At 37.7% G+C, this 16,914-nt stretch overlaps 2 protein-coding genes across 3 annotated transcripts in view; one reads left to right on the top strand and one right to left on the bottom strand.

Annotated features, from left to right (window-relative positions):
• Window positions 1–14,471, bottom strand: part of HS2ST1 (heparan sulfate 2-O-sulfotransferase 1) — a 207,603-nt gene extending 193,132 nt beyond the window's left edge. Inside the window, exon 1 of one of the 2 annotated variants that reach the window (XM_057713944.1) lies at window positions 13,976–14,471. In XM_057713944.1, coding sequence (XP_057569927.1) covers window positions 13,976–14,099 — 124 coding nt within the window. In that variant the 5' untranslated portion in view covers window positions 14,100–14,471. The remainder of the gene's footprint in view (window positions 1–13,975) is intronic. The other variant, XM_057713953.1, reaches the window with a different exon arrangement.
• Window positions 14,472–14,781: 310 nt separating this feature from the next.
• The window catches only part of SELENOF (selenoprotein F), a 38,179-nt gene continuing 36,046 nt past the window's right edge, over window positions 14,782–16,914 (top strand). The window contains exon 1 of the mRNA XM_057713965.1: window positions 14,782–15,131. Within this exon, the coding sequence (XP_057569948.1) occupies window positions 15,057–15,131 (75 nt within the window). The 5' untranslated portion in view covers window positions 14,782–15,056. The remainder of the gene's footprint in view (window positions 15,132–16,914) is intronic.

Here is a 16,914-nt window from a genome sequence, read left to right on the forward strand (position 1 = left end):
AAGTGTATAATATATTCAAATTTAGTAAGTCAAATGCAAACATTTAACTATATTCAACACCATTTAAGTCAAAAATCTCAAAACCTGCTATACCACACATCACATACAACTCCCTTAATTGGAGACCGTTAACTAAAATAACCTGCTATTCTTATTTAGTAATTTTTAAAACTACCTCTCATCTCAAAGAACATTATTTTTAAAGACGTAACTTCATACAAGGATAGGGGAAGGTTAGATGAAATGCAAAAGGTTTACGGAGTTCTTCAATCATCCTCAATTCGGGATTGGCAAACTCATTAAGAAATAAATTAAGAAAAGTCTTAAAGGTACAGCTAAAACATAAGTAAATAGAGCTCCCAACAAATTCAGCATCTTGGCTAAAATGTTTTCAGTGCTAATTAGGACAATTAAAAGTTTTATGTTTCATAAACATAAAAGTTACTATAATATGTAAATCAAATCACTGCTTATTCATGAAATTGTGTACAGCAATTTTATGTTAAACCTTCAGCAAGGCCGACCAGTACTTAAGAATAGCGTTTTAATGCCAGAAAAAAGAAACAGCAACAGTATATGACGAAAGAGGTGATCACACCAGTTTATTTCTCACAGCCTCTATCACTCTGGCCTACCAAATTTTCTGATTACGGAATAGCAAATAATTGTTGACCTGAGATTTAAAAAAAAAAAAAAAACCCAAAAAACAAAACCAACAACCTTTGAAGCTGTGTATAAGCCAAGAATTCTGTTCTTTGGGTTTCTCATGATCCCAACAATTAATATAAAAGTACAACCTACTGTATTCTATATCTGAGTGAAGAAATAAGAAAAAGTTGAAATTCCTAAATTAAAATTAAGGATACAAAACACATGTTTTCCCTCTATTTGAGAATATGACACTGAATCACCGTGGGAAAACTGACAATAAAGGAACTACCACACAGAACTTTTTCCATAATGGAGAAACAGGCTTTTTTCCTTCACTAATTTGACCATCATTAATGCTTTTTTTAAAAAAAGTACTTAGAATTTAAGGAGTTATTTCATACATACAGGCACATACACACATGCACAGAAATTCCTCTCATAATCCAAATTTAATCTGCATTTTTTAAAAAATGTATCCTCCAATGGCAAAGTTGGCAGGGATTAGTAGAAAAGAGGAAAAAAAGTTTGATCATGTTAAAAGGCCAGGGCTTTTCTATAATTTATATGAAAGTAAATAGATTTCTATCATTAAAAGCAAATAATATTATGAATTGACAGTGATTTTTACTCCTTCCTAAGAGAGGAAAGAAATGAATAGCTAATCTGAATGTCAAATTTATAACTCACGTTAACATCGTCATTTGATTTATCTGAACACTTATCAGACAAGTGTGATCCTATGAGGTAGTGCACTGGCGAAAGCCTACAGCAGGAAGAAATGTAAAGTCTAAACTACATTAAACCAAAAGACACCATCAAAGAGAAAGCAAATATATTATTATCACTATTAATAACAAGTTAAAACTGTAGTTTTTATAGTTTACAAACATTTTCACATCCATTATACCATTTGAAGATTATCTGATCTTCCCCGTAACTCTGAGGACAGCAGAATAAGCATCCTTCATATTAAATGTTCTGTGTTCATAAATACATAAAATATGCCCAGTACACAATAAATATTCAACAACTGTTGGTTATTATGGTTTAGAGGTCATGATGGCTTGCCATTGGTGGAAAAGGCAGAAAACCACTTGGGTCCAAGGGCAAAGTAAGGAAAGATTCTAAACAAGTAAAAAATGACCAAAGGGAAGTCAAAGTGGTCATGAGGAAGACTAGACTGTAACTAGTCATAGACTTATAATTAATCACAGAGTTCCCACCAAGGACAAAAGCAAAAACGGCACATGACATCTCATTGATCAGACATTCCTGGACAGGCTCATTCCAAGTCAAACAGGAACTATCATTACTAACAATGCCCAGGTTCAGAAGCAAAAAGTCATACATTCCCCTAATTTTCCTCCCTAAGAAACCTATTTTGAGACACTAAAACAACATCACCAATTTGCTTTTTTCCTTTATTTTAACCTTCAAATCATGAAGGGAAGATATTTATATTCTAGAGAACAAAAGTGGATGGTTTTTAGTCTATCCTCTTCAACAAAATGAAGACGCTGTCTATTAAAACATACTTTAAGATCATGTCAAGTCAGTCTTTCTAATCAGTTCTTCTATGGAGGAAACAACTGAGCTAAGTTGGTTTTCTGCCAGATGTATAACACACTGGGAACATGTAACACTATTAAAGAGATGGGCATGTTATGTTAAAAAGCAATAAAACTATGGTGAAATAAAAAACGCTGGCAACTGGAAGCAGCTTTTCTAACATCCAAATACAAAATAATCATACATTTCTCAGTCATATTTGATCAAGAATCTTAGTGTCAAAACTGATTGCTGAACTAGTTTCAGTTTGACGTGGACAAAGCTGAAATAACTAACAAATGCAAGGATGAAGGAGGATTTTATTGATTTTATTTGAATTCAACAACTCAATTTACTCAAAGCTCCAATATTTCTCCAAATATTCAAAATATATTTCTTACCACTAAATTCTTAAGATATTGTCATTTTATATCACACCTTAGAAATGTAAAGAACCATAAACAGCCCTGTGAATCACCAAGTTCTTTGAAAAAACAGCAGTAGGGAGAATTTACAACTCTCTTTATTGAAGACCAAATAAAAAGTCATTTTTTGCAGTAGGATTTTAGTTATAATGTTGATGCTGTGCAGCTAGTTTTTTTTTTAAACTTTATATATTTTTTAAGTCACTATTAACTAAACTAAAAGTATACTGTAACAAGGCATTATTCTGAAAGCACAATACTAACAGAGAACTCAAAACAGAATTTATTGTTTAAAGACCCGGATACCAACACCTGCTGACTTATTTATCAGGAAAAAAATTAACTAGATTCATCAGTCCATTTCCTATATTGTTTTGTTTCAAAGCAGAAAGGGAATATATACAAGGAGTATGTTATCAACAAACTAATAACATCTCTAAATTATATTCATTAATCAACTCAAGCATAATTTATAATTAGAAATAAATATGCCAAGGGCTAGTCTGCACCTGCATAGCCCCTTAGCCTCATTCCATAACTACAGTGAGCAAAATTTTAAGGTATTTTCCAACTCAGACAACATCTGATGAGTCTCTAAATTCCTGTGTGCTTAACTGTACAAATCACTTATTTTTAGCTATGCCACAAACTTAGGAATAAATAATGGAAACATATAACGTGATATATCATAAGGCAACAATAGATGATTCCTAAATTCTACTGGAATTTAGGAAAATGGGCATTTCTTTCCCTCTAAATCCAGTTTTAAATTGTTATAAAAACACCAAATTGATTTGCAATTTTTCAAGCCACTATCTTCCAAAAGGAGAATCCAACAATTTCAATTAAAAACTGTTGTCCCCTTAAAAAAAAAAAAAAATTGTTGTCCCTGACACTTTACAGTAACCACAGGGATTCAGTACAACCTAACTACCTTTAGCAGAATTATATCATGCAAAGTTGAAGATCTGGTAACTATAATAAAATCGTTCACTTTAAGGTAAACTAGGTACATTTTTCTGTTGATGCAACACAATGGTAACAACTACCACTGGTACCAACATCCCTTATGATTTCCTTCTCCACTACTTTGCTTGCAACAGGGGTATTACAAAAGGAATGCAGGAAAGAAGTCTCTGAAGAGAACTACGCATCCACCCAGGCAAAGATGTGATCAATTAGTTCAAGAACCATACCGACAGGAAAAGTAGAAACCTCTTCTAGAGCCAGAGACTTCACTGCCCAGCTTGAAAGAGCCTCCATTGGGTTCAGCTGTAACTAAAGGGATGCAATAACAACTGGTTTCCTGAAGTTAGAGTACAATTGGTAACAAACAAAAGAATCAACTGAAGTCCACTTGAAACTTCAAGGGGGGAAGAAGGAGATATGGCTATTGTGGATAAGACTTGCCTCTAACTTTGAGTAAACAATTTACCAAGGGCCTATGTGCAACACCATGCTAGAAATTATGAGAAAATGTTGAAGGATAAATCACTATTTCGCCTCTAAGTTTAAAATATTAGTTTTAGTTGTCAATCATAATTCAAATTATCCAACTTCACTACTTTCCCCTAAGTCAACCCAGGAACACACAACCAAAGATAACTAGGCCAACTGGCTTCCATTTCCCGCCAAGATGGAGCAAGGGGATTTATGCTCCCACCTGAAGCAACTAAGAAAGAACAGATAAAATATATAACAACCGTTTTCAGACACTGAACATTAGGTAGTAAATCAGTACAGGATGGTGATTCCCTAAGAGAGAGAAAGGAAATGAGGTGACTCATATGACTGTCTGAAGAGAGTTTCCAGGCTATAGCACAGAAAGGGGGAACTCAGAGCCCAACAGTCTCCCTGACTTAAGGAGCCAGAATTGGGAGTTCGGGGAGGCCAAGGCAGCTGGAGTTTGCTGCGCAGAGCACTAAAAAAGACAAAGCTGCAAAAAGAGAATTTTCAGCAGAGTGCCAATCACTGCATATGTGTGAAGAAACTGAGGCCACCCAAAAGGGGCAGGAGGAAAAATTTCTGGGATTCACTCAACTACCATTCCCACTAAGCCAGGGTGGGGAAACCTTGTAATACCCAAGGCACTGGGTAGAGTACTCTGAAAGGAACTGCTAGGGTACTGCCTCAGTAGTGGGGCAAAATTAATCATAGACTAAAGGCTATCCTGATCCCATCGAACAAACTTAAAAGCAAAGCTAGGGCTTCCTAGGTGGCGCAGTGGTTGAGAATCCACCTGCCAATGCAGGGGACACGGGTTAGATCCCTGCTCCAGGAAGATCCCACATGCTGCGGAGCAGCTAAGCCCGTGTACCACAACTACTGAGCCTACGCTTTAGAGCCCGTGAGCCACAACTATTGAGCCCATGTGCTGCAACTACTGAAGCCCACACACCTAGAGCCCATGCTCTGCAACAAGAGAAGCCACGGCAATGAGGAGCCCGCACACAACGAAGAGTAGCCCCCACTCACCGCAACTAAAAAGAAAGCCAGCACACAGCAGAAAAGACCCAATACAGCCAATAAAATACATAAATACATTTAAATTAAAAATAAATAAATAAATAAAAGCAAACCTAGAAGGATCCAACTGTTTCCAGGTAACTTGAATATGTCCCGAAAGAAAGCCCAAGAATATGTTTAGGAATCTGAAAATATCCAGCACCTAAAAGGGTACAATTCATAACATCTGGCATCAAATTAAAACTTACCAGGCATGTAAAAAAGCAGGAAAATATGATCTATAATGAAGAAAAAAACAAATCAATAGAAAGCAATCCAGAAATGACACAGATGATAGAATTAGTAGACAAGAACATCAAAAGAGTCATTATAACAATATTCCATTTGTTCAACAAAATAAAGGAAAGTAAAAGCATGTTAAGGAGAGAAACAGGTTTCTTTTTATTGTTTGATTGTTTTGTTTGTTGTTTAAAGATCCAGAATGAACTCCTACAAATGGAAAAGAAATGCCTACAATGAAAAACACACTAAATGGAATTAAAAGCAGATAACATACCACAGAAGAAATGATGGGTGAATTGAAGACAGAGCAGTAAAAAACTATTTAAAACAATACAAAAAGAAAAAAGACTAGGAAAAATCAATAAAACATCACTGAAATGTTATGACAACTAATGTAGCCAATATATGTGTGATTTGAGTTCCTGAAGAAGAGAAAAGGTACATAGAAACTATATGAGGTAATAATGGCCAAAATTTCCCAAATTTAATGAAAACTACACAAATCCAAAAAGCTCAACAAACCCCAAGCACAAAATAAAGTGAAGAAACTACAGCAAGGCCCAACCTAATTACTTAAAACTTAGTGAAAATCATAAAGGCAGTCAAAAGAAAAAAACACATATGTACAGCTGAACAAAGATAGGAACAATGGCAGTCTTCTCATCACGTAATATAGGACAAGACAATGGAGCAACATCTTTAAATTTCTGAAAGAAAAAATGTCAGCCTAGAATTGTATACCCAACAAAAATTTCTTACAAACACTAAGGCAAATAAAGACTTTTTTGGACATACAAAAGTAGAATTCATCACCAAGTAGATTTTCAATACAAGTAATTTTATTTTATTTTTATAGTTGTGGCACACGGGCTTAGTTGCTCCATGGCATGTGGAATCTTCCCAGGGCAGGGCTCGAACCTGTGTCCCCTGCATTGGCAGGCGGATTCTTTACCACTGCACCACCTAGGAAGTCCATCAATACAAGTAGTTTTAAAAGACATCCTTGAGGATGAAGGAAAAGAGTACCAGATGAAAATCTGCATCTCCACAAAGAAATGAAAAGCACTGGGTATGATATATGTATGAGTAAATATAAAATGCTGTAAAAAAATTTTAATCTTTTTAAAAGATAACTGATTGCTTAAAATAAAAATAATAATGCATCATAGGACTTATATGTAGAAGAAAAATATATAAAAACAGTGAAAAATTGGAAGAGAGAAAAATGGAAGTACAATGACCAAGGTTCTTATACTATACCTGACGTAGTATAATGTATACCATAAACCTTAAAGGAACCATTAAAAAAAAAAAAAAAAGCACTGCTAATAAGTCATCAAATGAGATGAAATGGAATAAAAATTCTCAGTTAACTCTAAAGAAGGCAGAAACACAGAAAATGGGGAACAGATAGAACAAACAGAAAACATACAGTAACTCAGAGATTTAAACCCAACCATATCAATAATTATATTAAAAGTAAATGCTCCAAACATCCTTATTGTGAGAGACTGTGAAATTGGATACAAGCTGCAACTACATGCTGCCTACAAGAAATCCACTTTAACTAAAAGACACAAATAGATTAATACTAAAAGAATGGGAAAGATACACCACTAACACTAATCAAAACTGAAGTGACTATACTAATAACAGACCAAGTAGGTTTCAGAGCAAAGAATATTACCAAGGATAAAGAACATCATCTCACAATGAAAAAGGGGTTAATTAATCAAGTAGACATGACAGCTCTAAATATTCATGCAACTTATCACAGTACTGCCGAAAAAAAAGAAGCAAAAAGTAACAGAACTCTAAGGAGAAACAGACAAACCCACAATCATAATCAGAGATTTCAAAACCCCTCTCTCTATAACTGATGGAACAAATAGGTAGAAAGAAAATCAAGGATACAGAAGCCTGGAACAACTTGACCTGACAGCTACAGCATACTCTACCCTGTAACAACAGAATATATATTTTTCATGTTCACACAGAAATCGAGAGTTTATATTCTGAGTCACAAAACAAGTCTAAATAAATTTTAGGATTTATTCAAAAGGATTTAAAAAATTCATGTTTGCCCCCACCTGCCATAGTATACAGCTGCAATTGATAAGTGACTGCCAGCAAAAAAACTCATTTCCTAGCCTCTCCCCTTGCATATATTGATAGATGGCAACTAGTCCTCATCAAGAGACTGAGGGTAAAAGAAGTCAAAGATGTTGAGAAAGGGGCACCTCCTCACCATTCTCTTGCCTCTTCCCCAGGCCGACAGCAGAGAACTCCAAAGCCAGAGGGGATGGCATAAGTACGTGACAGAAAGAACCCAAGACCTTGAATAACTCGTGAAGAGGAAAACCATCCACCAAAATGATCACCTAAAACATGATGGGAAAAAAAGGGTCATTTATTGTGCTTAGCCAATAAAATTGTGGACTTTGTTTTAAAAGCAGCTAGCATTACTGTAATTCAGGAAGCTTCTGAAGAGTTTTATGCGGAGGAGTGACATGATTTTTTATTTTAAAAGGACCACCCAAGCTGTTATATAAAGAATAGTCTGTAGGGAGGCAAGTGTGGAATCAAACAGACTAGTTAAGACATGGCAGTAATCCAAGGAAGAGATGATGGTATCTTGAATTAGGGTGATAAGAGTGGAAGTGTTGAGTAGTAGTCATAGTCTAGAAATATTGTGAGGATAAAGCTAACAAGATAATTCTAACAGATTAGATGTAGAGAAAAAGAAAAGTCAAGTAAAACCCTAGCAAATGGAAGGATAGAGCTGTTATCAACTGAGATAAAGGAGGTCAGAGATATAATGAGCTGGGGTGGAGGGTGAGTTGAGGCAGTGTACAGAGATATTAGAAGATCTGTTTTGGCTCTACTGAATTTGAGAAGTCTATTAATTACTCAAAGAAAATTTCAAGTGGGCAGCTCAATTACACGAATTTACATGAATCTAATGTTTAGGAAACAGGTCTCAATTAGAAACACATACATATAAGTTGTCGGCATGTAAGTCACCAACTAAGGAAGAGTACGTAGAGTTCCAAGGACTGAGCCCTAGGGTGTTATGCTAAGGGGCTGGGGGGGGGGGGGGGTGGATCTAACACAGGAGACAGAGAAAAGACCAGTGAGGGAGGATAAAAACCAAGAGTACCGTATATTGGAAGCCAAGTAAAGAAAGTCTACCGAAAAGGAGGAAGTGATCAATTGTGTCAAATTCTGCTGACTGGTCAAGTGAGATGAAGACCAAAACTTGACCAAAGGATTTAGGGATGTTACTGGTGATTGTGGTGAGAACAGACAATTTTTTAGAGTTTTAATGCTAATGGAAGTTGAAATGTGAGACAGACGTTGGCTGAGAAAGAGGAGTCAAGAGAAAAATATCATTGTTTTTGGTTGGCAGAAATAATAGCATGTTCACATGCTAATGAGAAGAATCCAGCAGAAAAGGAGGAAATGATACCTATATGAGAACGAGGGAAAACTTCCAGAATCAGGTCTTTAATTAGGTGAGGGAACAGGATCAGGTGCACAAGTGGTCCAACAGGCAGTTAATCTATAATTAACAGGCTGAAAAGCAAAGTACGTAAATGCAGTTACTGTTAGGTGGGCAGATAATTATAAATAATTAGGCTACAGAGAACCATTGATTATAAAGTCCATCTATAAGTACGCCCTTCAAAAGTGGTCATTCTGGAGAACAGGGTTTGAATATTCATTACTATTTCAATTTCACGAAGTGTCAAAAAGCTCTTGGAAGACTTAACAGAGTGGTAGAGAGAGATCCTGGGATTACTTTAATTGAGATCAACTGTTTCACTTGACTGCTACATGCCACTAAGATATCCTACCTAGGACTCATAAGTGAGACACCAATTAGCAGTTCTAGAATAACTGCATTCCAATTAAACCATAAGTCCTCTAAACAGTAACTACTGTAAGGTTTGCAAACAATGTCATAAGTAAAGAAATCTATCATTTTGGGGAATATTTTACAGGTATGTATGGTTTCAGGCACTTGTAAAAACTACCAAATTCCAAAGAGCAGTCTCGACCTTGGCCCCAGAGTTATTTCATTAGTTTAGGAGGGTTTTAAGAACATAGGGATTAACATAATTTTGACCAATGAAGATGGCTACATAATCCATCTGAGTTAACTGTCCTCATTTAAAACATTATGTCCTAATGCATTCATAAATTTATTTAGTTGTGTTGTAAGCATATGAACAGCAAGTATTATTTTAAATGCTTAGGCCTTATAGGAAATAAAGTTATCAAGCATATAATTCTGGCATTTACATAACAAAGATTTCATTGACTGTTCTATAGAGACAGTGTGCTCTTGAGATTCAGAAAGAACTACTTCCTAAAAGCAACAAATTCTGACATCAGACTTCTAAGTAACAGCTAAGTAACTAAGTAGTGACCTAAGTAACAGTTTTCATTTTCACTCCATGTTACTCTCTCTACCTCATTAGAAAAATTAAGTTTGTATACATTTTAATAAAGTTTTTCCAATATAACACCCCAGAGAAATTTTTCATAACTAACGTGCTTGTATCCTAAATTTAACTCACAAGTTGCATCCTGTAATATGCTAATATTAAAAACAAAAAAACATATTCACTCTATTAAATATAAACCATCTACTACAAATCAGTGATTCTTACCATTAAGGGGACTATATACTCCTTTGCAAATCTCATGAAAGGTATGTATGTAATTTCAGGATGACTTGAAGCCTATATATGGGTCCCTAACTTCTAAAGAATCCCTGATTAGTGGAAAAGAATGGAGTCCAAAATTGATCCAAGAACATATGAAAACAATATATGACTAAAAGAAGAACTGCAACATACAGTGGGGAAAAGAGATAAAAAGATTAACACTTGTAATATTTTTTTAAAAACCTTAAAAATGGTAAGATAAACTATTACCCAATAGACAAATGAAAATGAACTAACATGCAAACAATGCTCAACCTAATCAGAAGTTGAGGAAATGTAAATTAATGCAACAACATACCATTTCACAGCTTCAGAATGGCAAAAATGAAAAGCTGATAGTATCCAGTGCTTGTGAGTGTTGACAGTATAGATTTAAAAAAAATTTTTTTTTTTAATATATCATAAGACAGAATAGATTATTGTAACCCTTGGGAAGTAAATTTTTTGGAAAGTAACAGATTTTAAAATCTGTTAAATCATAAAATACATATATCTTTTATCCCAGTAATCCCTTAATAGGAGAATTTATCCTCCTGAAAACAGTACCAACAAATAAGGAGTTAAATAAACTTACATAAGGTTGTTTCTTGTAACACTGTTTATAATACCAAGAAAGAAAATGGTAAAAAAAATTTTTTAAAAAGTGGGGGAGAGAGATAAACTGAATGTTCGTTATTGACATGATGGCTTCAGAATTTATCATTCATGTATACTGTGGAATATTATACAGCTATTAGAATAAGTCAAATTTATATTTATTGACCTGGAAAGATATTCTATGATATTAAATGAAAAAAGCAAGATGTAAAGTAACGTGTACACTGCCATCCAATATTTGTTGAGGAAAAAAAAGATAAAATTCTATTATGGGACATTGGTTTTTAGGAATTCCAGTTTATCATACTTAATGTCCCAAGTATTCAACGAATACACCTAAGTTTTGAATACATCTATTGCTCTATTAGCAATCTCACCATCAAAATATTCTGAAATCAAAGTGCATACAAAGCATTATCGGAAAATGCACCCTTTGGAATCTTCTATAACAGAAAAAAAACAATAAAAACAATTTTTAAGAGCAAAATGTTTAAGTTTTTCTTTTTTTAAGCCATGAATGCAAAGTTTAATAAATCTGACTCCACTATAAGCCAAAATTCTGACAGACGACACCACAAAAGTTTCTGAAAAGTGATAAATGTGTGTTTAAGTTTTTCTGATGCCAAAATAAAAATGCTTTTAATGTTGTGATTTTACCACTTACAGAAAACCACCACTGATTTTTTTCCCCCGTAGCAGAAATAAGCTATCTATTTCAGTCCTTTAGTTGGGTAATATAATTATGTTCATTACACGGGTATAAACAAGCAACAGACATTATACTAAACTAATTCCTTTGTGTCACAAATTGAATTTTCTAAGAATGATATTCATTCTTAGCAATAAATGCAATTAAACATTGGTATTACAGTTTAAAAATTGCATTCAAACTGCTACATCTTAGTGTAACGTCAATATAAAGTCCCAAGCAGCCTGGTATAATTAAAGGGGAACTTGGTTTGGAATCAGACATACCTGGGTTCCAATTCTGGCTCTGCCACTTACTAGCTATGTGGTCAAGTTATGTAATCTCTGAACCTGTTCCCACATCTGTAAAAATGGCTTGCTATGGTGTTCTTGTAAGATTAAATAAGAATATCAAATATGAAAGTGTCTAGTACAGAGTCTGATTGTGAAAATATGCCTCCTTCTGTGTTCCTTTCCTATGGAAGGTTACTAACTGACAACATCTGTTTTAGTATTGCCTGTTTCATAAGACTTTATTTTTTAAATCAAAAGACTGCTGATATGAAGTTATATATTTTATTTGCCATAATTCTGCATCTCCATTATTAGCTCCTTCTAGTATTTTGTATCTAAGGCTTCTTTTCAAGAATTATTTAATTTAATCCACATTTACTATTTCTAACAGAATATAAAGGTTCCTTTCTTGTAAAAAATCATGAAAAAACACTTTATCTACTACCCGTGGCTTTCTACATCCTCAGAAACTTTTTAAAATCATTCAGGTTGTGCCTATAGAAAACACTCTCAAGCATCATGGGCAAAAAAAATGTTAGGCAAGGAAGGAAAATTAAAATCTGAAGTTATTCCAACCCACTGTAATGTGTCTCACAAAGCATAAATACAAATTTTAATTTCATAAAGCTTTCAACTTTCTTTATGAGGAATCACTTTTTTTTTTTGTCTGTAAAGCTGGATCATTACCCAGGCCAGAATATGATCCTGAGTGCTGCTAAATGGGTACAAACAAAAAGAGTATATTGGCCAACCTTCAATATTTGAAGTGAATATTCTTCCATCATACAAGACACATACTAATAAAATCATAGTAAATAAATTTAATATCTGTTCAAAACTGTACAGGGCAAGTTTTACCCTAGAGTTGAAGAGTGGAATTATTCCTAGCTCCTCTTCAAATTTCTTTGCACTTCAGCTAGATTGATTTGATGCTCTTTGATACACTGCTCTTTAAAATGTCTCCAAGGTTTTTTGCAAAGTCTATCAAAACTGCAAATAGTCAGCTACTATTAGTAATATTCCAATTATTTTCCTATACATTTTTCCAAAATATTAATCATCACCCACAGCAGCATCTGTTGCTTCCTAGTCTAAATTATAATGCTGCTGGTATTTTACTGTTTGTATTTCGAAAAGTATTCTAAAGAATGCTGAGGTGAAAGTTTATGCATAAAAATACTTCACATTACTTTTCCACGTTCAAATTACAGCCTTTTGAGCTGATTTTTAAATGCCATGTACATCTTTAAATCAAAATGTATTGCTGACATTCTTTTAATACTCCCTCCTCATCCTGAGCTCTTCCCAAATGCCAAAGTTCCCTACTAATCTGCAAGTACCTACTATTTGTGCATTCTTCTGGTCTTTCACATCATACTCCAACATTTTGTACTTCAGATCTCTTCCCCAATTAAAATAAGCACTGTTAACTCTTTAAGGTACTTAACCATATGGTAAACTTTTTGCACTCTTCCTTTCATAAACTTAAATCTCACTAAAGCAATTCCCCTTCAATCTTTCCAACTCCTCTAAATTCACATCAACATTGCCGCGAAGCAGCAAACACAACCCTATTCTTAAGCTCAAAATAATATCAGTTCAGCGCCACTAAAAAGAATTTAAATACCTGGATGCCTCGTTTCAGTACCTCATGGAAGCTTTTTATTTGCTTTCCTGTCCTACCTGGGCAGCCTATTTCTCCCGTCAGTTGTGCGGTCCCTTGCTGCCCCCAGCACAAGAGTGCAACTCACTACAGTCTATTTCTTTTACTCACCATCATTTCAATATCTCCCTCCATTTCTGCGCATCTATCCCTTCGTGAACCTCCCCATCCCCAAAAGACTCCGCATCCAGATGTCCACATCTCAATTTAGAATACCCCTCGCCTGACACCGCCGGGGCTTTCGGTACGACTTCTAAGAGAACACGCAACAAGCCTAAGGGTTTCTGTCTCCTCCAACAGTCAGTACCCGCTCCCCCAACGAGTTCGCTCTTCTCTTGCTCTCTCCCCGTGGAATGCCCACTTCAGCGTAACCCTTTGGCTCGGGGAAGCCCAACCTGGTAACCTCTGCCCCGTGACCTCGCGAACCCAGCATACCGCCCGAGCCTGATTCACACCATTCCTGGAGCTTGTGTTCTCGACGCCCCCAGTCCCACCTCTCTTTGCAACCTCTTTCAGCCTCCAGCCGCCGAGGCAGATCTCAGGTTAGACAAACGCCCACTCGCTCGGGCTGCAACGCCTCCCTGGCCCGGCCCCTTCCACACACCACTCAGCCCGGAGTGGCTCCTCACCTAGCTTCGACCGGGACTCCTCCAGTTTCTGGATCTGGTTCTCCAAGAAGAGCATCGCCACTGCGAAGGCCACCACCGCCAGCAGCTGCAACTTGGGCGGCATCATAATCCTGAGGAGCCCCATGAAACCCGCTGCTCGGGATCAAGACATACCGCGGGGGGCGGGGATCGGGGCCCCGGAGGCGAGGGAGAAGCCGGGAGGAGCTCACCCGGCCGGGAGAAAGGCAAGGAGAGCGCAACGGCGAGGGAACCACCGCAGCGACCCCCCTTCTCGCTTCCCCAGTCCCCCGCCCCCAGACGCCGCCGGTGCCCGCTTCTTCTCGGCCGACTCCACGGCCGCCCCCTCCAAAAGCCCGCGCAGCAAACACGGCGCGAAGCGGCTGCCGGGCTCTCGCCTCCCTCTACTGCCTCAGTCCCCGACCCCCGCGCCCGCCCGCCTGCCTGCCCGCCTCCCTCTCTTCCTTCCTTCCCTCCCTCCTTTGCTCGCGGCCGCGCGCTCCTCCGCCAGCGCTGCGGCTGCGGCTGCGCCGCCCTCGGCCCCGCCCATTCCGCCCCCCCCCGCCACCACGCGCACGCATCCACGTCCGCTGCTCGGCAACCAGAGGCTCCGCCCCCCTGCTCGTGTTCGCTGGTGCTTATTGGGCCGAAGAACCCCAGCGCTTCGCTCCCGGTTCGCGTCACGGTTGGTTTCCTTTGCCGTAGGTGTCAACCAAAGCGGCATTCGATTGGACAAACTTGGAGAAAGAGGCAGGCCGAAACTGGCGAAGGCGGGGCTTCTTGGCTGCTTGAGGAAATGTCGTGAATGAAAGGAGGGAGCCCGGGGAAAGCACAGATTTGGGGAGTTTAGGAGAATGCCTGATATGGGTCATCTAAAGGACCCAACGACTTCATATTTATATCAAATGTAAAGGTATTTGATCACCTTTAAGCTTCCAATGGCTTTAGTTAATACCCGTCTCTGCAGAATAAGAGACTCGAGGGCAACGGCCTTTGGCAGCCTGTTTTGGATCAGGCTCTGGAGTGGACGCCCCTAGCAGGGGGGGTCCTCTGGGCAGCCGGAGACCTGCGGAAAGTTGCAGCGATGGCGGCCGGGCGGGGTGGGTGGCTTGGGCCGGCGTTTGGGCTGCGGCTGCTGCTGGCGACTGTGCTTCAAACGGTGAGTGGAGGACACCTCCGGTGCAGCCCCAGGACGAGCGGGAGGGATTGCTCTGAGAAAGGCAACGTGCGGTCCCGATTGGGAGCTACAGTTGGAAAGGGTGGGAGGACTAGCCATCCTTAGCGACTGCTGCGGCCAGAGTGCGACGTGGCCTAATTCCCCGTTTGACGCCTATCCTTCCCCGCCCAGTTCTTTCTCCTGACCTTAGACTATCTTGAGTACAGTCTGTAAGACACACCGTGAAAGAGAAAAAAAAAAAGGCACTAAATTTAGCAAAGGAATGAAGATTGTTTTTAAATTAGCAGAAATGCAAGGAACTGTCGTTCCTTATGACAAGGCTCCCAAATTTTGAAAGAAAAACCTCAAGTCTTTGGTCCAGGGTACGCTTCCTTTTTATTTCTGTCAGTTGGTGGTGGTCTCTGTAAGTCACTTTTGGACAGCCTTTTACCTCCGTTCCCTGGCATTCACATGCAGCTGGGTACACTTCAGTACCGTTTGTGGTTTTAAACATTGCTGGAATAAAAGGAGCTACTCCATACTAACGCGTGATTTATTTTGCGTTAATCAATAAATTAATTTTCTAAAATGATAGTCTTCATCTTGTTTAAAATCAAGTGTTTAAGTTTTTTATTTCGTTTTTATCCATTAACAGATGTGTTCTTTATCTTTGAAAAGGGAAAAGCTAATTTCGACTTATTTTCCTATTCACTCGCAAACAACTTACTGTTTGTGAATCATTCCTGCTTAGAAGTTTTTAGTCCTTGTTTATGTGAATAATGAAACTTTTTAATAGGCACTATGCTTGGAGTTTTTGCAAATGTCTTTTATCAGCCTTATTTTTTCAGGTGGTCTGTATTGAGCCTGCTGAAAAGTATTCTCCTAGAGACCTGGCTTACTTAATTTATCCCCCAAGGTTTGGAGAAATGAGGGTCTGTACCGAAGGCCTCTACAAACACTGGACTTTTCTTTCATCAAGGAGTTTAAAAATCCTGCCTGTTTCCTTTTGCAACCTTACCTAAAAGGTGGATTCTTTACTTCTCTAATTAGCTTTACAGTATTCTACTATTCAGTCATTTCGTGCCTTAGAAATTACTGGAAGAGCTTAAAAAAAAAAAAAGAAAGAAAGAAATTGGAATATAGTTTAAGGATTCAGCTGAGAAGGGACATCAGTCAGTGTTTTACAGAAAATATGCAGAGGTTGGCTAATCTGGAAAGTCAGTTATGAGAGTTTTACATACATATATTATTCTCTATATAAACTACATTATGTATTTTTATTTCAGTATATATACTAGATATTTTACTGCTTATAATCCATAAATGTATAATGATTTCAAAGAGGACAACCGTTGCTCAATCCCTTGAAGCCACTATTGGCAAAGACACTGTAAACTGAATAAGCTCTTAAAAAAAAAATTACTGGAAGGCCCCTTTCTAAACTTTGTACTTAAGAATTTTTTGTCCCTCTTAGGTAATTTGCGCTCACCACCACGAAAAGATAAAAAAGAATAACATTTCAAGTTGCCTCCTCCTGATTTCAGTATCTTTTAACTGTTTCATTATCTATGGCTGTGTAACCACCCCAAAACTTAGTGGCTTAAAATAATGATTTCTCATAATTCTGTGCGTCTGCTGAGCAGTTCCTGTGTTGATTTCCTTTGGCCTCATTTATGCAGCTTGCTGAGCCAGTAGGTCAGCTGAATTGAAGAGTCCAAGTTGGCTTCATTCTTCTCCAGGGGAGGCCAGTTCAACTTCTCTTCATGGCAGTCTCAGGGCAGCACTC

Source organism: Hippopotamus amphibius, chromosome 1, assembly GCF_030028045.1.
Source record: "Hippopotamus amphibius kiboko isolate mHipAmp2 chromosome 1, mHipAmp2.hap2, whole genome shotgun sequence".
Lineage (NCBI taxonomy): Eukaryota > Metazoa > Chordata > Mammalia > Artiodactyla > Hippopotamidae > Hippopotamus > Hippopotamus amphibius.